The sequence below is a fragment of the Xenia sp. Carnegie-2017 genome, unplaced genomic scaffold (genome assembly GCF_021976095.1).
Source record: "Xenia sp. Carnegie-2017 unplaced genomic scaffold, XeniaSp_v1 HiC_scaffold_16, whole genome shotgun sequence".
Lineage (NCBI taxonomy): Eukaryota > Metazoa > Cnidaria > Anthozoa > Malacalcyonacea > Xeniidae > Xenia > Xenia sp. Carnegie-2017.
Window position 1 is genome coordinate 1,292,452 of NW_025813469.1, and position 22,081 is coordinate 1,314,532.

General features: G+C 36.3%; 3 protein-coding genes and 2 long non-coding RNA genes across 8 annotated transcripts; 3 read left to right on the forward strand and 2 right to left on the reverse strand.

Moving 5' to 3' along the window:
- Nucleotides 1-7: 7 nt before the first annotated feature.
- Nucleotides 8-4,468, forward strand: LOC124436573 (protein O-glucosyltransferase 2-like). 2 transcript variants are annotated; one of them, XR_006945390.1, is made up of 10 exons: nt 8-280; nt 629-831; nt 998-1,200; nt 1,284-1,361; nt 1,432-1,598; nt 1,738-1,975; nt 3,356-3,565; nt 3,636-3,730; nt 3,810-3,920; nt 4,015-4,214. XR_006945390.1 is itself a non-coding variant. In XM_046986528.1 (10 exons), exons 1-10 carry the CDS (start codon nt 99-101, stop codon nt 4,036-4,038), a joined length of 1,506 nt encoding a protein of 501 aa, XP_046842484.1. In that variant the 5' UTR covers nt 16-98; the 3' UTR covers nt 4,039-4,468. The 2 variants fall into 2 exon arrangements, 1 of the variants encoding a protein (XP_046842484.1); XM_046986528.1 differs by having other exon boundaries at nt 16-280; nt 3,641-3,730; nt 4,015-4,468.
- Nucleotides 4,141-10,266, reverse strand: LOC124436571 (uncharacterized protein YMR317W-like). 3 transcript variants are annotated; one of them, XM_046986521.1, is made up of 10 exons: nt 9,981-10,266; nt 8,505-8,624; nt 6,211-8,425; nt 5,913-6,114; nt 5,688-5,754; nt 5,499-5,567; nt 5,232-5,385; nt 4,935-5,161; nt 4,725-4,855; nt 4,141-4,390 (listed from the first exon to the last, which is right to left on the reverse strand). In XM_046986521.1, exons 1-10 carry the CDS (start codon nt 10,128-10,130, stop codon nt 4,333-4,335), a joined length of 3,393 nt encoding a protein of 1,130 aa, XP_046842477.1. In that variant the 5' UTR covers nt 10,131-10,266; the 3' UTR covers nt 4,141-4,332. The 3 variants fall into 3 exon arrangements, with proteins under 3 accessions (XP_046842477.1, XP_046842478.1, XP_046842479.1); XM_046986522.1 differs by having other exon boundaries at nt 10,044-10,265; XM_046986523.1 differs by lacking the exon at nt 9,981-10,266 and adding an exon at nt 9,725-9,791.
- On the forward strand, nt 8,616-9,133 carry LOC124436578. The gene is made up of 2 exons (XR_006945393.1): nt 8,616-8,701; nt 8,836-9,133. It is a non-coding gene; the product is annotated as an uncharacterized LOC124436578 (long non-coding RNA).
- Nucleotides 10,267-11,057: 791 nt separating the features above from the next.
- LOC124436743 (L-fucose kinase-like) lies at nt 11,058-21,603 on the reverse strand. The gene is made up of 29 exons (XM_046986708.1): nt 21,347-21,603; nt 20,890-21,041; nt 20,762-20,812; nt 20,547-20,681; nt 20,260-20,332; nt 20,037-20,134; nt 19,658-19,738; nt 18,665-18,784; nt 18,187-18,418; nt 17,395-17,540; nt 17,221-17,322; nt 17,056-17,136; nt 16,839-16,982; nt 16,413-16,514; nt 16,205-16,338; nt 15,869-15,946; nt 15,598-15,734; nt 15,138-15,286; nt 15,004-15,065; nt 14,432-14,516; nt 13,775-13,936; nt 13,654-13,688; nt 12,833-12,933; nt 12,313-12,764; nt 12,154-12,253; nt 11,964-12,029; nt 11,612-11,668; nt 11,431-11,531; nt 11,058-11,239 (listed from the first exon to the last, which is right to left on the reverse strand). Exons 1-29 carry the CDS (start codon nt 21,408-21,410, stop codon nt 11,171-11,173), a joined length of 3,369 nt encoding a protein of 1,122 aa, XP_046842664.1. The 5' UTR covers nt 21,411-21,603; the 3' UTR covers nt 11,058-11,170.
- On the forward strand, nt 18,382-19,087 carry LOC124436744. The gene is made up of 3 exons (XR_006945465.1): nt 18,382-18,441; nt 18,547-18,577; nt 18,657-19,087. It is a non-coding gene; the product is annotated as an uncharacterized LOC124436744 (long non-coding RNA).
- Nucleotides 21,604-22,081: the final 478 nt, after the last annotated feature.

The following is a 22,081-nucleotide window of genomic DNA, read 5'->3' on the forward strand; positions in this document are numbered from 1 at the left end:
AGTCAGTGACGTCAGAACTGCCATGCAATGTTCTCCTTCATATTCAAAGTTTAGATTAGACTCTAAAGCTTCGGAAGTGGACAAATTTCATCTGTACAATGTCTGCGTTTTTAATGTTTCTGTATTCGTTGATTGTTTGGTGTTTATTGGTGTGTAATGCGCTAACTGACAACAAACCCAGTGCTAAAATGTCCAAAGTTTGGGGACCTGGTTTGATAAGTGGCGTTGTATTACCTGCAAGATATTTTTTTATACATGCTGCAGATAAGAACGGAAATCTGTAAGTTGACATTTGAAAAATTAAAAATGATAAACATCACGTCGTTTTGTATCTTTATCGCCATAAAATCGATGTTAATGGGATTAATTATTGCAATACGCTGTCAATATGATTGGATGCTACGAAATCCGTTGATCAATTATCAGAAAATCGGATCTTAACATGTAAACAACTATAGACAAATCTCGATCAGCGTTTGATTTCTTGTGCAGATGTGCAGAGACAAAATGTCTCTTAATAAGTTCATTTATGACCTAATTGCATTTCTTAGAAAATTATTTTGATCATTGAATTTGAAATTCTTGGATATTATACAGGACTTATTTCTTTGCTCCCACATTTTATTAGTTTGACTGAGTCACCTGGAGAGAATGCATTTGAAGTGGAGTTGCGTAAAAAGAATGGTAGAGTTAGAGCATGGAGGAAAATATTGGATCGTCATGATGGCTCGTACATTGTGTTTTATCGAGCATATGAAAGCATGGATGAGTTATATTTACATGTGCGGTACAATGGTAAAGATGTAGCAGAGTCTCCCTATGTACTGAAAGGTATAGTGCACATATCATAAAAGTAAAAGATAGTGTACAGAAATTCTTTGTACATTCAAGTCTCTTTAAAGTTAGTAACATTGTATGAAACTGCAGCAATTTTTTAACATGGCATTTAGACAAGATTTAATGAGAAAAAAGCAGACTTGATGTTTCTACTAAATAGATTTTTACCACGAGGATTGCAACTGTCCGCAAAGAAACCGCAGTGTTTGGAGCGCTATCATGAACTGCCCTGCGACTTATAAGCAAATTGATGTGGATCTTTCAAGATTTAAAGAAATTGATCTTGACAGAGTGGAAAAGGAAGCTGTTGAGAGATTTGGACAGCATCATGCACTTGTTCATTATGCCATTATCAAAAACAAAGTATAAAATTCAGCTTAAATGGATATGTTTACATTCAATTCTGTAAATTTCTATATCTTCATAAACCGTTTTATTTTCTTCAGCTATATCGCAAGACATATGGTAAACATGTAGGATTTGCGCAGTTTATGGATTCCTGGCTACATTCACTGATGCGTAAGGTACTTCCCTTTTAAATTACCCAATCTAATACTCCTCGATGGTAATCATACAATCATATTCTTTTAACAGGTGAGGTTACCTAACATGGAATTATTTGTGAACCTCGGCGATTGGCCCTTGGAGAAAAGGCATTCAAATCCTCTACCGATCTTTTCGTGGTGTGGATCTAAGGACAGCGAAGATATCGTCATGCCTACCTATGATGTGACGCAGTCAATCACTGAAACATTGGGCAGGTTTGTTTAACAATTTTTATAAAGCATTGGAAATTATTGAATTTATCAATGTGGAACTAGGAGTTTCGCATTTTATGTATCTTTTCAACGCATTGATCATTGTTGTGTCAATTAATTTTGTCTTGTATTGTTTGTACAGGATTTCCTTAAGTATGCAGTCAGTTCAAGGGAACACAGGGCCAAAATGGCAAAATAAGATTCCTAAGGCTTTCTGGCGTGGAAGGGATAGCCGACAGGAAAGGTTGGATTTTGTAGTTATGGCGAGAAAGAACCCCGAGCTCTACGACGTCGCTCTTACGAACTTTTTCTTTTTTCCTTACGATGAAAAGAAATACGGACCGAAAGGACAACATGTCTCCTTTTATGATTTCTTCAAGGTAAAAAATTCAGTGGCTTCTTGTGCATCAACTATCTTCAATAAGGATTCGTTAATTATACAAATCCTGCCACATACAACTTTTTTAAATGCAATTTTCACTATACTATAGCTAATCTAACAATAAAGGTAGCCTATCTTCAATTGTGTTACGTAATAGTTTATCATATATACCTTTTTTAAACGTAATTTTCACTATACTATGGCTACTTTAACAATAAAAGGTAGCCTATCTTCAGTTGTGCTACGTAATAGTTAGTCATATATACCTTTTTAAACGTAATTTCACTATAACTAATCTAACAATAAAGGTAGCCTATCTTCAGTTGTGCTACATATATACCTTTTTAAACGTTATTTTCACTATACTATAACTAATCTAACAATAAAGGTAGCCTATCTTCAGTTGTGCTACGTAATAGTTAATCATATATACCTTTTTTAAACGTAATTTTCACTATACTATAGCTAATCTAACAATAAAGGTAGCCTATCTTCAGTTGTGCTACGTAATAGTTAATCATATATACCTTTTTTAAACGTAATTTTCACTATACTATAGCTAATCTAACAATAAAGGTAGCCTATCTTCAGTTGTGCTACGTAATAGTTAATCATATATACCTTTTTTAAACGTAATTTTCACTATACTATAGCTAATCTAACAATAAAGGTAGCCTATCTTATACGTAATAGTTACTCATATATACCTTTTTAAACGTAATTTTCACTATACTATAACTAATAAAGGTAGCCTATCTTCAGTTGTGCTACGTAATAGTTACTCATATATACCTTTTTTAAACGTAATTTTCACTATACTATAGCTACTTTAACAATAAAAGGTAGCCTATCTTCAGTTGTGCTACGTAATAGTTAATCATATATACCTTTTTTAAATGTAATTTTCACTATACTATAGCTAATCTAACAATAAAGGTAGCCTATCTTCAGTTGTGCTACGTAATAGTTAATCATATATACCTTTTTTAAACGTAATTTTCACTATACTATAGCTAATCTAACAATAAAGGTAGCCTATCTTCAGTTGTGCTACGTTATAGTTAATCATATATACCTTTTTTAAACGTAATTTTCACTATACTATAGCTAATCTAACAATAAAGGTAGCCTATCTTCAGTTGTGCTACGTAATAGTTAATCATATATACCTTTTTTAAACGTAATTTTCACTATACTATAGCTAATCTAACAATAAAGGTAGCCTATCTTCAGTTGTGCTACGTAATAGTTAATCATATATACCTTTTTTAAATGTAATTTTCACTATACTATAACTAATCTAACAATAAAGGTAGCCTATCTTCAGTTGTGCTACGTAATTGTTAATCATATAACATTCCTTTCTCTTCATACGCAGTACAAATACCAAATCACCATAGATGGAACAGTTGCTGCATATAGACTACCCTATTTACTTGCTGGCGATTCTCTTGTCTTGAAAATGGACTCGGACTATTACGAGCATTTCTACAGAGAACTGCAACCATGGGTCCATTACGTTCCTTTCAAAAAAGATCTTAGTGATCTTGCTTCGAGATTACAATGGGCTATAGCGAACGATAAAGAGGTGAGATAGAATGTAACTAATGGAATGTATTATGTGAAAATTGATGTCCGTTACACTTTCCTTGTCTTAGTACAGGCGGAGAAAATTGCTCTAAGAGCACGAGATTATGTTCGTGAAAGATTAACGCCTGAGCATATTTATTGTTATTATCTTATACTGTTTCAGGTTAGTGACAAGAACGATGAAGGGTATTGTAGCTACATCATTGGACCCAAAATCTTCATATTATATGTGTATTTTTCAGAAATTTTCTAAACTTCAAAAAGGGAAACCGAGGAAGAGGGAAGGAATGGAGTATATTGCACAACCAAAAGACGATAACTCTCGTTGCGAATGTAAACGTAAAAAGAAAAAGGTTCGAGTCAATTACAAACTTGAGTGTTTCAAAATGCGTAAATATACTCTCTTGCAGCTTGCTTGAAAATGGCTTTACCATTGCTCTATTGCAGGCAAAGAATCATGAAGAACTGTGAAGAAGTACGCAATAGCTGGTTATTCCAAAGAATTTTGTATAGGAAGTGTTTTTAAATGTGTTTTTGCTTATCTAGCTAAGCCATTGATAATTTTTTTAAACATTTTGGACAGAAAAAATTTCAAATGCATTTATACAAAAATTTTGCACGATTAAATTGAACTCTGAGCATACATACACCATATAAATAAGTCATTTGCATCTGGTTGCACCCTCGAAGAAAGCATTGGGAAAGAGCAGCAAGATCTAGAAAAACAGACTACTGTAGAAAGCTAGGCTTTCTTCTAAACGTTTGCTACGTCGTTGCTTTCAAAGCTTGACGTCTTGCTTCCACCCACGATCTGAACATCCCTCTAAACATTGAAAAACAAATCACTGTTATTGAATGCACACTCCAATGAAATTATTATTCATTAAAGATTATTCTTAAATGTGTGGTTTTGTCTCTATAGTTTCAAACAGGGGGCGCATTTGTGCAAGTGAACCTATCATAGTTTTCAATATAATAAACGCTTTTTCAAATCACTTTGTCATTAAAAACGGTTGCATGTAGTCAAGTGGGGCTAGTTTTTACAAACGCTTCAACACAAAAGACTAATTTAATCAATAAAATGCTTCCAATGCTTCAATTCTTCACTTCAAGTGAAATCAATAGAAATATGAACTATAGACGAAGATAAAAGCCACCTGCAATGGAGCATCACACAATCGTCGCTACAGAACATTGCCCCTCGTTCTTTACTCGTTTTGGCTAAATTGTTGCAATGCGCTCGGATACAAAATTTCTTTGGGATCGGATTGATCAACTTGGCCTTTTTCTATAAGAAGAAACATTTGAATGAGCCCTGAACTTTTTTTTTTGAGGGGGGGGGTTATAGTAGATTCCAGTCCCATTACCTTAACAACTTGGGATGTACTATCGTCGGTACCATTACCCAACTTGTGTTTGTTAACGTGTCCAAATTTAGATGTGCCCGCGGCCTTGGCTGTCGCAAGTTTCGTTTTGTTCATCTCGGCCATCATTGCCAGCGGTTTACCAGTACTTCTCGGGGCGGCTATATTGGGGGGTAAACTAGGACTTGTGGGGGTAGAACTGGTTGGGACGTCTGTTTTGAAGGCAGGGACTAAAAAATAGCGAGGCAAGACATGAGCAACACTTCCCAGGCTCCATAGCTCCTTGATGAAGAAACTTACCAGTGATTGAAGAATCATTTTTTAACTCAACAGGTTTAATTTCCTGCATGATGTTGTTGCCATCAACTTCATCGCGATCCAGTTTTCCGGCATTGTACTCTTCCAAAGCTTTCTTATATTGAGCTCTATCCTCACGCCACGCGACCTGATAAATCTAAACACACGAAGATTATCGACTTTTATCGTGGCAATCTGACCAAAAAGATTTCATTTTAGTACTAAAGTGCAGACAATGATGAAATGTCAATATTTTACAATTCCTCTTACTTTTTTTTCCTTCTGTGGCAATTTCTCCCACATTTCTTTGATGGTTTTCGAAATCTCTGTAAAAGTTACCTGTAAACATACACATGATACTTGTTATGGCACAGAATATACGGACCCAGTCAGTCACGACTCATATATAGTTTGTAAGTAATACCCATGGTTTCACAGAAACGAGGGTAGATTGGATACCTGAGGGTTTTGTTGCCTGAGTATGGGCTGTGTCGCTTGGAAAAACCTTTGAAATGTTGATAGTGGTCTAAAGAAACCAAGATAACATTATCTACGTACATATGTACACTCCCCCCTGTTGATAGTGGTCTAAAGAAACCAAGATAACATCATCTATGTACCAATGTACACTCTCCCCCAAATATTTCAGTGTAAATAACACATTACCCTAAGAATGTTACTAACTTTACAGGGCAGTTCGGATCCTTTTTTTTCCTTCCTCGTTTTTTCTGTTCTGAAAATCCATTGATATCATTGTTATCCTTCACAATCTCTCCAGGTACAAGCATCTGCCCAATTTCCACACTATTCACACTTGATGGTGAATCACTTATATTGTTGTCTTGCGAAGAATTGACAGAATGCGATTGAAATAATTTACCGTGATCTAAAAACGGGAGAAAATATTCTTTAACGATCTCAGTCCTTCATTCAGGATAGTTACTAGCTCAGAGAGGCAATATTATATAATCTTAACACAAACCTGTCATCGAGGATAAAGCAAGATCAGAGGCAACATTGAAAGATTGTGAATGAACATCAACCATAGGAGCAACACTACACTGCGTGTTTTTATTTTTTACTGAGCCTAATACCAATTGAGCAACAGAATCATCGCTTACGAAAACGATTTTAACTGGTTGCGGTTTTGGCGTGTCAATTGGCTGCCCACCTGGCTGCTGCAAGAATATGAGTTTCTTGTCCTTAAGATGAGCTGGTAGACCTTTGAGATTTGAACCCCGTGCCAAAGTGAACACCATCGGCTTATTATTAGTGGAACTAACAGCTGACGGCACCAAACCACCTTGAGATGTTAAAGTAAATGAAGGAAACCCGGCTACGTTAGGGGAACTAGGTGAGTTCTGGAGCCGCACGGACGTGGTACGAGGGAGCTGCATTGAAACAGCTTTAGGTGAGGGGTTGGAACCCAACCCGAGCGCAGGATACTTGAAGCCGGCTGCACTCAAAGATGGTGACGTAATCTTTATTGTGTTCATCCCAGGTGGCCTAGAAATAATATGATCGGCTTCCGTTTTAAAAAGTGAGGTCTGTGCGTTGGTGTCTGGGCCTGGGGACGAAGCAATAAGAGTAAACACAGACTTGCTATCCAGGGGACTGGTAGGTGCTTGACATTTCGTCATTGATTGTTCTTTAGCAACGCTTTGCGGTTGCGTATATGACATCACATTTCTTCCTGAATTACCCGTGATGCGATTTTGATATATAAATCGATTTGTATTAGAGGTGGTTTGAACACTAAGCCTAGGACTATTCAGTGCCTCCATTTCTTCATCTGAGAGAGTGCGCGTCACTTTCGTAATCATAAGACCGTCGTTTTGATAACTAGTAAGTGCTGGTGACTGAACGACTTGGTTACCATTTGTATTTTCAGTCACGCTTATGGTCATGTGACCATTTGAAATATCACCAGTGACCATGGTTTGCAATGGATTTGAGGTGCTGGATGGTTGAAATTGGACCATATGATTTGAATTAATATTTCGATCTAAGGAAGTGGCTGGGGTATTGAGATTATGGGTGGACTTTTCAAACAGTGCTGGTGACTGTTGCGTACCAATGTCTGTGCCGTGGTATAAAGGTGTGTTGTTCTGTGATTGGATATTACCATTGGAGCTTGTCAATCCTTGAGGAAAACTAGACATCGTTCTATTTTGCGAGCTCGTAAAACCTGTTTGAACAAGATTTGGCGAAGAGGCACGTAAAGCGCGCTGCATTTTTATCAAGTCGTCTAGGGCATTAGAACTATTTTGCCAAACAGGTTTTGATGTGGTATTAGTTCTTGAGAAATTTGATATTGATGGTTGTATTATAGTTTGGTTGGGATTCTTTAACATCAAACTTGGATAAGCTTGAGCCATATTTTGGCTAGCGTTTGCTTGATATGTAGTATGAGCAGATAAAATGTTTTGGTTGTGTGAAATTTCAGTTGAATGTGAGCTTGTCACCGCAGGACACTTTGTGGTATTCTGGTTTAACGTATTCACAATACCAGATGGTGACTGAAGCGTACGGTTTGGATGTGACGTAAGGGTTGTTTGTGACAAATTACCACCATATTTGAGACTGCTCAGTTGTATACTTGATGGTATATTTTGTAATGATGATGTAATATTGGTTTGTATACCATTATTTGTTGGAAGAACAGGTATACTTCTCGATGGTTGTTTGGGGTTCACAGAGGATACTGCTTGATGACTAGAGGTGTTAGGTGAGGGACTGTTTTGTAACGAGCTGCTAGGAGAAGGTATATTTGGCGACACAACTGATCTTGATGGTGGATCTGCCTGTCTATTACTGTATGTTATAACTGGAACGTCATCATCAAATGAACCGGATTGTGAAATCCTTTCACTATTTTGCCGATCCATAATCTGATCAACAATTTTATCTAAAGGTCCTTCTATTAAATCTTCTGTTTCATCAAAAGGTGAGACATCATTATTTGTCAGGCAGAGTTGACCTGTCAACGATGGGTTTTCTTGACCAACTAGTGATGAGTGATAATGGAGGATCGTGGAGTTCGTTGAAGCTATTGAAGGGATACTGATGTTCTCAGTGGTAAATGACAGACCATTTGGTGGTGAAATGGTTTGCCTTGTTGCGGGATAGCCATGGTTGTTTGCATTGGACTGATTATTTACTCCTCCATAGTATGAAGAAAAATATGTGTTGGAGCTCTAAAAAGTTTTTGAAAGAATCAAAAACAATTGATCTCATTAATAATTTAATTTCTATGTTTTTATGTTTCGTTGATACCTGTGGACCATCCAGTGTTGTCTGTTGACTAGTTCCCATATTGTTCATGACAGCGGTGGTATTTTGGGGAGTCTTTTCATTGTTGCTTAAGTTGATTTGAGGCAATGTGAATTCAATACCCTACATAATTGAAATGTTTCTCATGTAAGAAGATTTTCTCAATAATTCTATCTATTGGAATGGGAAATATGTTTTAGGTAAGTTCAAAATTGGGTAGGCAATCAAATTTATGGCATAAATCATAACTATGTTTTAAGGCAACGTAACACATGTCTGCTAGTTCTTTAAAGACAACCAAATATTTCAAATTCTTATATTTACGTCAAAACAGGTTGTCAAACTTAATGAAGCATCATAATCGTCATTGCAGCAATCTGATTGGTTTACTCAAGATACGAACACGTAATATAAAATTTTCATAAGACAATTAATATGCCCATTTATGGTAAGCTATAATGGCCGGCGACGGAAGTACAACGAATACTGAAATTTTAAAAGCCAATTTTACAAGCAAAATTCATCATGTAATTTTCCAAATATCTACCAACTAATTTGACAAAATATCTGAAACAAACAAGAGATTGTTAAATAGATTTAACCTCAATAAAGTCACGATATTCAACTTAAAATATATAATAATGTAAGACGCCAAGCTGCACAACACACTCTCACATCCGCTCTTCAACGATACGAAGATTAAGAAAGCAAAACAATTTGTTTTGCTTTAGAACATTCTTTTGTCAAAATATCTGAAATTGAAAAATGAAAATGTCTCTTGACGGAGTTTGTCAGACGATGACCTTATTGTTAAATGCCAAATTTACTTAACCCGGGGTGTTCGTCAAATTTATGCGGTTGTAAATTATTGATGATTCATCGTCGTTTAGTTTAAACCTTGTAATTTCGACACGCAAAATGTCTGGTGAAAAAACAAACCTGCTTAAGTTTGATTCCAAAAGCAATTGCTTTCTTTTTACGCTTAATATTAAGACTGGAAAAAAAGTTAAAAGACATATTGCTTGTACGAATGTTGAGTCAAAAATCGGTTTACAGTTTACATTCTCATATCGACCTTCGTTTCCAATTGGCCTGCTAATCTCACACAATTTTGAATTTCAACTACATATTTGTGAGCTGTATTCAAAAATTTGACACATTGCAATCCAAATGAACAAAAACCCATGGGAATAGACACAAATCTAAATTTCTTTTTAAACTACCTTTACATCGTCTTGCCGTTGTTGACGCATATGGAATTAGCATGATTCGTTATGCTTTTGTTGTATATTTTTGGCATTAAGTCATGAGTCTTCCAAAATAATCAGTCCTTATCAATCAGAAAACTATCTGATCATAAGCCCTGCTATGTGTTTGTTTTTCTGAGACTTTCAAACGAGAAAATTGTTTTGAGAGTGTATTCTGAAAGCTTGGCGTCCGCCTTTGTACTTATCGAGTCCGAGTTTCTAAAACCCCTACGTTGTTCGCATCCAAATACACATTTTGTGTGTTTTCGTCGACAAACAATGGATGAATATTAACCTTGGATGAATAATTTTGTTCATCCCAATTTATGACCTCGTCTATATCAAAGTCACTTGATAAATTTGCTTCTGTATTCGCAGCCATCGACAAATGCAATCCTTCCCCGTCAGTCTTTCATGTTAAAATTTCGCACAATAGGGGATTAGGGTGAGGAAAAGGGTTCTTCGGAAACTCCGGCTTGCAGCGAATAACGACCGGGACTACACGAGCCCCATATATGGCTATGCTCGTACATAATGCCACAAGAGGACAAGATTTCATGAACACGGACGGAAAAGTACTGAAATTCAAAATGAAAAAAAAGCGAAACCTGAGTAGTTAACAGTCAAAAACTCACACAGCAAAAATATGGGGAAAACACACACACAAGAAACAGTTGATCGCAATTTGTTGTTTTTAAATGGTGTTTTGCATTTGGCCAACACAGCAACGTCTAATAAACTCTACTTCATTCTAACTTTTTCTACCATTCATATTTACTTTCATATCATTTTAACCAATGCTCTGTGCTATCACGATTCTTTTCATTACGACGTATAACATTGCCCGTTAGTAGACAAACAACCACACAGTCTTCCGCAAAAACTTGGTTAAAGTCAGCATGGGATACAGGGATCGTGCATTAAAATAATCACTGTATATTAATTATTTCATTAAAGTATCGTCGTGGCATCGTCAGTCATTAGTCACGTGACAACAACCACCACTAATGAGAGAAATGTGATTGAGAAGACCACATAAACAAAGACAATGGTATTATATGGGATAATCACCATGAAAGGATGGTCCCTATTGAATTGTCACTATATATGATTAAAGTGAATTTTGACTCTTTTTGACTCTGAAGATGACTACCGCTAAGATTGTCGAAACGTCGGTCAACAACAACAAAAACAGTCCTTCTCAGGACTATACCAACCTGGACGATCTACATTTACAAACATGTCACTATATATGATTGTTAGATGTTCTGTTAATGAAGGAAATGTTAAGACTTAAAATAAAAATCAGTTACCAGTAAACCCGTGATGTTTATTTTAATCGGTTATGATAAAGTTAAACGTAAAAGTTAAGATTTATAATAAAAATTCCATTTCAAGAATCTTTGCAAGAACCAGTTCCTCCTATTCTGTACGTACGGTAAGTCCTTCGTTGTCTAACTCCATTTTATAAAGTTCTTCATTTCTCGTACCCTGGTTGAAAAAACATTAACTTTTTTTATCTAATGTAAAAAGCCGTTAGTTGATTGTCTAATACCAATGAACAAAATGTAGAATGCAATGAAGACAAGATGTATTGACTGGTATCAAATAGATGGAACTGCAATCTTAAAACTAAATGTATTAATTGCAAGTAAAAAATGAGGTTAACACAGAAAGCTCACCCCCAATCTTTCAATTAATGCTGGGACTTTGTCACAAAAATTTGCCTCTTTTGAAATAGCGTAAAGAAAGCCCCCGCCTCCGGCACCAGTGAGTAAGAATCCTACAAAATTCAAACATGTATAAAAATATAGTGTAAGCGTTGATAGAAAAAGAGAATCTCTTGTTCAAATGAAGGCTTACCATGAATATGAGGCTTGAGAGCATTTATCAAATCCATTACTTGCGGTGGTTCACAGCCTGGTAAAGATGAAAAGTTTTCATCGTCAGAAAAGAGTTAAACTTTTCGACTGAATATATTGTTCAAGAAGTTAAAGACGAAAAGTTTTCATCGTCAGAAAAGAGTTAAACTTTTCGACTAATTATATTGTGCGAGCAGTTTTAATACAATATGCGATCAATAACATACAACAAATTACTTTGTTCAAATATATTGGAGCTGTGCAGAAATCATGCATAAATGATCACAGAATTATTCAGTGAGGATACCGAAGAAGTTTTTTACATACGCAGATGCGAAAATCTTTTAACTTACCAGGCGCAATGATCTTCTTTTGCTCCCAAGAATTATTTAGACATTGAGCGATTTTTTCTAAATCTCCTGAAAAATAAAACATTTATCCAAAGATGCAGCGATAATGTTGCAATTGATAACCAAAAAGAGGCGAGCATAATCGTTCTATCAGTTAACCATAATGGATGATTCTTCCCTATCACCAACTCACCTTCAACACATGCCTTTGCGCAATCTTTGGCGTTGCGTGCAATCCAATCGGCAGTGCTAATCACTTCCGGTTTTCGGGTGTACCAGTTCCGAATGACACCCTAATATAAAGAAAATTGACAAACAAGAAGAGACAAACAGGTGTCACTGACCGATATACCTGCAACATGTTCTTAGCAAGCCTCGGTTTTCCAGTGAACACTAATACAGAATGATCCAAAATACGCTTCATCTTATTGTCGTCTATCTTCAACACCTCTGCTTCCACTTTAAGGGGTAATTTTCCCTCCGACGTTCCAAGCTTGATACCAGGTAGCAATCCGCCAACTTGATCTTGCCAGCCACCACCTGTCGTCATCATTTGCTCCAAATGCAAAACCGCGTGTATTAAGGAGTTCGTGTCATACCCTATGCCAGCAGCACTGAGTAAAGCCGCCATTAAAACACCAGACAAGATGCTACTGGAACCGAGACCAGATCCTTTTGGAAGATTCGACCATGACTGAACTTCAAAACCGCCATTATATTTCTCTTGTAGTTGTTGCTGGAGAGTCTTCTTTGATGTAATATCAATTATATTCGTACAGCAAACTGCAGCTTTAAGTAAAGCACCTATACAACAAGAAAACTTTGCCATTGTTTTATCATATGCAACCAAAACTGACCGTTCGTTGACTGACCTGGAGCGTTAGGTTTGGAGTAGTTTTGAAGATCAGACAGTTTATTGCATGTGATCTTGATCGTATCCGTCTCACTTGCAATGACTAACAACAACTGCAAACTGAACAACACGTGACTCATGTATATTTTGACTATATTTAGATCAAAAACCAAGACCAGCCGACAATTTAAAGAAATATAATATAAAACAACTTCCGAAGAAGCAAGACACCTTGAGATTGCAAAATAAAGTCTGAGGATGACTTTGAAATAAAGTCGAAAATTTACAGTTCACTTCTCGTCTTGTTTTGATGCATATTTTGCAATCTCAAGATGTCTTGCTTCTTCGGAATTTGTTTTATATTATATTGACTAAATATGTTTATGGTAAAATAATGGTAAATGGTTTGAACCTGGGAGTATCGTTACATGTTTGTAAATGTCGATCGTCCAGGTTAGTATAGTCCTGAGAAGGACTGTTTTTGTTGTTGTTGACTGACGTTTCGACAACCTTAGCGGTAGTCATCTTCAGAGTCAAAATGAACTGATGCATATTTTGACTCTGAAGATGACTACCGCTAAGGTTGTCGAAACGCCAGTCAACAACAAAAACAGTCCTTCTCAGGACTATACCAAGCTGGACGATCTACATTTACAAACATGTAAAATAATGGCTTGCATAACATAAGCAACAAGCGATTCAATATGACAAGTAGTGCAAGGCATGGAATGTTATACTATAAAACATAATACTATATTAAATATAATATTGTAACATGATGCATGTACATATTTTACATTATTTTACAATAATGCAAGGCATGTAATATTTCTTACTTACTCGTGAATTTTTCGAACTTTTGCCCCAAGTGGTTTCTGTAAACAAAAGGCAAGAGAAATAAGATTATCAATTGCTCGCGTAACGTAGACTTTCACAATTGATCGTGTTTTCATCTTAATACCTTTCCACGTATTTTTATGGCTATATTGGTGACGGCCCCTCCAAGTTCGTACGTCACGGGCGGAGTATCACTCCATGCACCTGATAGATCAACGCGAGCTGGACTCTCTGCTATAAACCACAGCCCGATCGGAGGTTGAGATTTTAAAGAAAAGTTGATGAACTAGGATAAGAGATGGATATCGTCATGATAGCCTAATGTCCACGATTACGAATACATATGGCACAAAAATTTTACATTCTCTCCCATCCCCCTCCACGCATACCATCTCCCCCCCATACCATCTCCCCCCCATACCTCCTCCCCCCCATACCACCTCCTCCCATACCATACAAGAGTATTTTCACATTAAAAACAGGGAACAAGTAGAAATAATGTCAATCAATTATGTGTGCTTATAAACTCATAAAACCACCACACGTCCAATAAATATTACATTCGAGAAGCAGGCTGAGATATTTCTGTTCACCTATCTGCCAGTCATTACAATAAAACTTATATTCACTGGCAAAGCAAAATTTAGACAAAGCAATACGACTACAAACTTTCTCGTGCCATGCCCTTACACGGTCAAACACCGTACTCGCAGTCATACTCGTACACCTTGCTAAAGCTCTCTATTATAGTTGAGAATCACGCAAAGATATTTCTGTTCACCTGTCTACCGGTCATTACTGCGTGTCTGATCAATATTTGCATGGCTCCTTCGTAATGGCGGGCGGCACGTATAAGTAAATCAGGTCTAGATAAAATAAATAGACAGTTAGATAGATGAATAAATAGACAGATAGATAGATCAATAAATAGATAGATAGAAAAATGAATAAATAGACAGATAGATAGATAAATAAATAGATAGATAGATAGATGAATAAATAGACAGATAGATAGATAGATAGATAGATGAATAAATAGACAGATAGATAGATAGATAGATAGATGAATAAATAGACAGATAGATAGATAGATAGATAGATGAATAAATAGACAGATAGATAGATAGATAGATAGATAGATGAATAAATAGACAGATAGATAGATGAATAAATAGACAGATAGATAGATAGGAATATTTAAAATGCAAATAAACACATCGGATTTAAGAAAAGATGTTCACTGTGTTTGCACGGGCTTACGCAAACCGACGAGACATGCAAGCCTGCGACCAATGGTCGAAGGTTTGCACATGCTAGAGATTTTTTTTGATCATTTACGGTAATGATAAAAACCTTTCCATCCATTTTTTACGTTGATTTGCAAGCTCCATAACACCCTCAGAAATGTTTCCATTCTGAAAGATGACAAAAAAACAATTTCAATGGTTTACTATGTCGCTAAAACTTGAACTGTGTATCATCCATACTTCAAGCATCCTGTAGGCATGCATCCAGTCTTCGTTGGCAGCCGGTCCACTCCGCAGACCAACGTCATTGCCGGCCATTTCACTCAGCACGTCAGCAATACAGGAGAATGTTCTTGCCACACAATCAGCTGATCCTGCATTGCAAGCAACTGGAAAAACACGTTACAGCTGCATGATTATGTAATATAATCCCGCGCATGAAAACCTATATTTAAAGAACCTGTTGGGTTAAAATTTTTCTTTTATATCCTCTAAGTAAAAGAACCTGTAAAGGTTAACATTTCAACTTATTTTATTTATACATAACTCTTCACAATGTAATAAAAATTTAGAAAATAAGAATGTATATTAGAACCAGTTTATGAAATAACCTAGGTTTGTATACGCAAGCTTTTACAACATTTTATCAGAAAAAACAATATCGTCAACATCGTCAATACGTGTAAAAATAGCTGCGTACCTTTATCAAGCTCTTTGAGGAGTTCCAAGCCTATATTTTGTAAAACACAATTCTTAAAGAATGGTAGAAGACAGTTGTTCTTGGCACGCATCAATGTCTCCTTCGTTCTCATTAAACCAACTTCGTAATAAAGACGTCTAGAAACACAGTTAAGATACACATCGTTTCACTATAAGCTTCAATTTTTGTGCGCTAGATGATGAACAAAAAAAGTATGATTTCTGTCATTAAAAACACAATGGTTCGTAGTTACATATATATATAGCAGTACCTTTGCCAACGAAACTCAGCAGATATATCAATTTTATCAAGGATTTCTTTCAACGAAAACCTCCACGAAGAGCGCCAACTTAAACAAAAAATCAAAATGTAATAAGACATACCGTGCTGAAATAAATTAAATGGCAAGATCGTGTTTTTGACTTCACAGTTCAATAAATGGTCTGGTGAAGGATAATTATAAATTAGCGTAGTTTTCTGAAAACAACAATTGATTTTACTATTTTTCAGCAACAATAGAAATTAGCAATAGTATTAATGGTATATTAGCGTAGTTTTAAAAGTTGTTTTATCTAATGAGTAGATTTCTCTGAAAGCAATCACTCACTTTTTGACAACATCTGCAGAAGATGTGACCTTATTTGTTCCACAAAGCCACAACACTTCGGGAAGAATTGTGTTTCTGCTGGCACCAAAAACAGGAAAAAGCTTTGCGTTTAAAAACGACTGTTCGTTCGCCGTCTACAAACGTAGTTAACATTTCTTAATGAAAACAATGTAACACTTCACATCACACATCGCTAATGAAAATTTACCAAATGCGGTGGCCAAAGTTCATTGGCTCGAATTCCGGTTTTTGCAAAGAACTCGTTCCATGATTTATTACAATACGTACTGCGCGAGTCGGAAACTGGTACCTAAGAAAACACCAATGAGTTCGATCATCATCATCATATCTTGTCGCGCCAGGGTGTGGCGCGTGTTGTAGCAATCAGTCGAAATCAGGGACGGCACGTGAAGCCTTGCTACTTGTCCCCCACCAAATTTCCCTCACATGGCTTTGGTCAACCCGGGCTAGGTTTACAGACACATTGCCAAATGTGTCACGAGTCGGGATTGAACCCGCGCCGTCTGGCTTACAGCTCACGCAATTAACCATTCCGTCACCCGCCCCACAATTGAGTCCGATGATACAAGAAGCTCCGCGTTTAGTTTGCTAAATAGTATAGCTAGAAACGTACCTTGAACAAATCATGAACACCATAAACGACCATAATGCGAAGAGATCGCGAGTCCTGTATCTGATATGGAACGATTTTATCTATCGACAATTGAAATGTCTGAACCACAGTGTCTTTCGGTATTTCGCATGTTGATGAAACATCCTAAAAAGAGAAAAAAATTTCCTCGCATAGTTCAAACATGACCTTTCTGCACCAACAGTTGAATACAACTCACATTATTATATCCATTGGTGGGAGATATATCTTCTGGAGAGATACCTGTCAAAATGCATCCTTGACCTACGGATACAGAACCCTGAAAAATAAAAATACAGCTATATCATGCCGTTTGCTCAAGCATATTACAAAAACCAAGTGCTCGAATCGTGCATTCACTTACAGTAAGGCGGCAATGTGATAAAACACAATCTTTTCTTATCTCAACTTCATCTTGTAGGAAACTATTTATCACCACGCTCTCTTCGTTGATTTTACAATCGGGCTGTGAATGTATGTGTGCAAATAAAAATGACAGCGCAAGTGTTTTAGAAAACTGCGTGTTAGTAGTAGCTACCTCAAAAAAACTGTGAACAATCCTGTTGTAAAAAAACGGAAAATTTTTAGGAAGGTTGATGCGTTGTAATGGCCATTCGAGCATTTGTCTCCGGTGGTTCTCTCCAGACGAGGAGATGTAATCAAAAATAGCACCTTGCAACAAAGCTGTAATGAACGACATAATAAGATGAACGATGATCGGTAGAGTGGTCAGCCCGCTTATTTAAGGGCTGTTCACATGAGCCCGGTAACCAGGATTCAGCGAGGCGTAAAATGATTTTGAGTAACTGAAAGGAGTAAAAACTTTAAGCGTAAAACTTACAACCTTTTCTTAAGCGTCATAAGTCATACAAGCGTCATACTTGTAATTTTCAAATCAGACTAAATTATTTGTTGTTTATTTTAAAGGTTTTGTGAATTTGCAAAGTCAGAGCATAGAGAAATTGCTCAAATAAGTTTTTGGTTGTGAAGTATAAAATCTTTTCCATTTGCCAAAATGATTTCACGCTTCACTGAATCCCGGCTACCGGGCTCATGTGAACAGCCCCTTAGTCCTGCTACTCAAATTTACATAGCGCGACTACAACCTGCCGGCTGGCTACGCTTCTGTCAATAATACCTGATAAACTGATATAAATAAAATAAATATTGGCGAGAATTTTTGTTTTTCCCGCTGAAGAAATGATAACTAGTTATACATTTCCAAATACATATTTTTGATTAAGTCAATGGTCAAATTTCCCATTTCGCTTGCATGACTAAAATACCAATTGTATCTCATGTCATCTTCCAAAATACACATCGTGCTTACTTGTCGTCAAAGTGATACCCCTCAGTTGTAGCCATAAGCTCCTGCGCGCTTGTCTCATGAAAAAAACAGACTCTGGGGAAGTTTCGCGACCATTCAAATAACGTCGAGTTTCTGCAATAGATCCTTCAGTGAGATTCTTTCGACCAAAGGACATGCTTCGATCACCACTAACGAAATCTTCTTCCGTCACATTCTTCGCCATCAATAATAAAATATCCCAAACAAATGCCAGCTTTTGGAGGAGATAAAAAATGAGTAAGTGTCTAAGTTTGTAACTTAAAGCGTAGTCAAATAATTGCATCAAAGAAGTAAGATCTTCCTAATATCGTATAAGATCTTATATTTTTTACATCCCAATAGATTTATTCAAGATCTTGACATACGTTAAAGGGTAATTAAAATGTTATGATTATTGTATAAAAATAATTAGGTAATTCACCAATTAATTAGGTAATTCACCAATTAAATAGGTAATTACCCTACAAATTTGACTTCCTTGATCAAGTCCAAGATATGTACAACTGTCCAATGGTGATATATTGACGATAGTTAGAAATTTCGTAGCAACTTCAGTGGAGAAAAACACCAGTACTGGCGCCTACATAAAAAAAGATGTTTCAATGTTATAGAGTCAAATCTTTGCTTACAGATGCTGCTTGCATTTGTGTCACTTTTTCAAAAGAAAATTTCTGCTTGCATTTTATGATTTAGTTTAACATGTAACTGATGGAATAAACTAAACTCTGTAAATATTTAAACTTCTCTTTCTCTTCTATAGATATTTTATTTCTTAGTAAATTTTGTAATTGTTTTTGAACAAAAGCACGCCCCTCGTGGAAATCAACCCAGTTGACAAGGCCAGCGTGTCAAAATAAAGATTTTCATTCATTCATTCTCATAAGTAGACAGTAGCAGATCCAGGCTCAGTCAGGATAAATTACTTAAAATATATATCCATTCTACATATTTTAAAGCATATCCTATTGGGAATATTTTAGCTTCAAATATTCTACAGAAATTTTTTGACCAGCAATCTTGTTATACAATATTTTGAATTAGAAGTGAGCCTCTATAATTTATTTAGATCAACCCTGAATGTGTCATTGTAGGCGGACATCAAAGTTGTGATGCCAAGGGTGTTCACTAACAAGAGGTTGCACTGTATATGTATGTAAAATTGCTATGTAGGTTTGAGGGAATTAAGCTGCTATGTATATAAAGGCAAATTCCACAGAGACAAAAAGAAAATGAGAGGCATAAAGCAAAAATTTTTTCCTAGTTTCCAATGATGTGATGATTTAAGCATTTGCAACTGCATGGAAAGTTTTCTATGTGTCTTGAAAGTAAGAAATAGCAATGATTATCCTAAATTTAGGTCTTTTCTAAAATTGGGGGGGTCTATTACGGTTGACAACCCAAGGCCAAATGCCCAACCTGCCCCACTGTCTTGGCAGGCCTGGCAAATACTTACAATAGGAACCTGTCCATCACTGAGTGTACATTTTTTCAATTCTTCATCGGATGCCAAGTAAAATATGTCCTCAATGACATTCTGTTCCATAAAAATAGCAAACATACACAGTTAAAACACAGTAAAACACCAGTGGAATAGCCAACCCAGAAGTTTGTTCATAATATGCGGTGTTTACTGATAGTAAAAACAACAGATTTCTAAAGAAATGTATAATGCTAATGATGAAAAATTTACATAGGAGCAGCAGCAAATTTGAAGGCTGGCTACAGCACTGCAAAATATTTGAACTAAAAACTAATAAAACAAGTAAATTTACAAAGCATTTTCTTATTCAACGAAGCCAAAAACAGAATCCTGTAGCATTGTCTGAACTTACATTTTCACCAATTTGAATGATGCCATGGTTACGTGCATAATCAACATCAGATGGAATTGAAAATATTCTCACACCAACATGATTTGACCAATCAACAACTTGAGCAAAAAATCAATGAAACAAAGTTAAGAAATAAAAACCATCCCAAATGAGAAATGATGAGTCGCCGTCATTAGCATACTATGGTAATTATAAGCAGACAATATGTCACAAATATAATCACCTGTTCCTGATGGAATACCAAGAATCATATCCGTACTACATGCCCATACACCTGGGGGTGAATTAATCGCCAACTAAATGTTAATAAATTCCACATATAAACTTCAACATACACTTTTCTTCTTCAATTAACATGGTAAATAATCGCATGATTTACAAGTCAGTATTTTTTGATCACTACATGGCAAAGTAGGGAATCTACCAAAATGAATCTTCGTATCAAATCTACCCAAACTTCTTAGATATAGTTCTGCGCTTGTTTAACTATAAGCTCCACCTAGAACTTACTATGTTCGACATCGTAAGTAGAATACTTTCAAGATTTGTGATAAAGTCATCAGGTACAGCTTCATAGTTCTTACACTGTGTGCATGGTAAAACCTTGAATGCCTTTCCAACCGATGAAAATGGATAAGAGCTTCCCTAATTAAAGAGCATTGCACCAACATTACCAAAAACCTAATTTCCACCGAGATCCATTAAATACACATCCTTTATAATACCATTTGCAATATGAGAATTCTTGCATTTTTAAGAACTTGTGATTCAACAACCTGAAATTGGCAATAACACACAATATGAAATTTTCATCAAGTTATTTCAACAGGTGTTTTACTTGTTGATTTCGTACCGTATAACCAGCCCTGGCACTTAAATGTTCAGTTACAACTAGTAATGCATTGAGCATTGCACTTCCACTGCCAATTCCTGGTTTAGGATCATCTATTGCCAGAAGCACAGTGCTTGAGGATATTTTCCCTTTCGACTGATAGAACTCAAGCTCTAAAAAATAGTAACAATGCATTGACATTCATATCAATTGATATGACATGAAGATTTTGGCTTGCTAAGCATATGGAGACAAGACATTACCATTTTCGCAGTCAACACACTGTAGTCAAATTGATAATATCAGTTATCACTTTACAACAAGAAACAAAAGAAAAATATTCAAACACAATGAGACTCTCATTCCGAATGAGTCATTCGGCAAACGTCATAAAGTAGATGCCACATTGTAACGACAAAAAGTTTCACTTCACTATCTTAAAAAGTAACTTTCGCAGGAATTCCGAACACCTACCTACCTTTTTGAACAGGATAAGGTTGGCATGTATCGACACAAGTCACAACAATTGCATCGAACTCCATTACTTTGCAAGCCGACTACCGTACTGTGTCAAAAAAACTCCAATCTATATACACCAAACTACTTTGCAACAAAAAAAAATGCAGCGTGTCTTGTCTTAACACAATTCAAGAAATTATTTGTGTATTGGGTCGTTACCCGATGCCACGAAGCACATCTCATTTTCAACAACCGTAAGTGCTCGATTTCGATTTAGAGCCGCGGCGCTTATTTTATTTTGGCAATCCTGAATGCGGCGCTTATCCGGGAGCAGCGCTGTTTAAATAACTTTCAACTAAAAGCTCACAACAAATATATTTATTGCCCCATTAACACCTTGGATGGTTAGGTATTAGATGGTATGACCACGGGTGACCTGGGCACCAAAACACTGTTCCTTGGGTCGAGATTAGTATTCATGTTCCTGACATCCTTAGCTGACCACCCCCTCTCGACTAACAACTTCACACCGATATGGTGGAAACAACGATAGACATAAATAGACAACAACAACGACAACAGCAACAACAACAACAACAACAACAACAACAACAAACAGAAAAATTGTACTTCACTCAATTTTGCTTTTCTGCTTACTGCCATAAGTTCTCACCATCGCGTTACAAATGGTTATGATTGACCTTGAGTCAACGCCTCATGTACCACCTTCGCTGCCTGCTGTGCTGACGTATGC

Coding starts and splice junctions, on each gene's coding strand:
- LOC124436573 (XM_046986528.1), top strand. CDS start 99: ATGTCTGCGTTTTTAATGTTTCTGTATTCGTTGATTGTTTGGTGTTTA. Junction 1,201..1,283: donor ATGCCATTATCAAAAACAAA/GTATAAAATTCA, acceptor TATTTTCTTCAG/CTATATCGCAAGACATATGG. Junction 1,976..3,355: donor CCTTTTATGATTTCTTCAAG/GTAAAAAATTCA, acceptor CTTCATACGCAG/TACAAATACCAAATCACCAT.
- LOC124436571 (XM_046986521.1), bottom strand. CDS start 10,130: ATGGCTGCGAATACAGAAGCAAATTTATCAAGTGACTTTGATATAGAC. Junction 5,755..5,912: donor GATCCGAACTGCCCTGTAAA/GTTAGTAACATT, acceptor TGGTTTCTTTAG/ACCACTATCAACATTTCAAA. Junction 4,856..4,934: donor GTACATCCCAAGTTGTTAAG/GTAATGGGACTG, acceptor TTCTTCTTATAG/AAAAAGGCCAAGTTGATCAA.
- LOC124436743 (XM_046986708.1), bottom strand. CDS start 21,410: ATGGAGTTCGATGCAATTGTTGTGACTTGTGTCGATACATGCCAACCT. Junction 17,137..17,220: donor TATCACATTGCCGCCTTACT/GTAAGTGAATGC, acceptor TTTATTTTTCAG/GGTTCTGTATCCGTAGGTCA. Junction 13,689..13,774: donor CCATAAAAATACGTGGAAAG/GTATTAAGATGA, acceptor TTTTGTTTACAG/AAACCACTTGGGGCAAAAGT.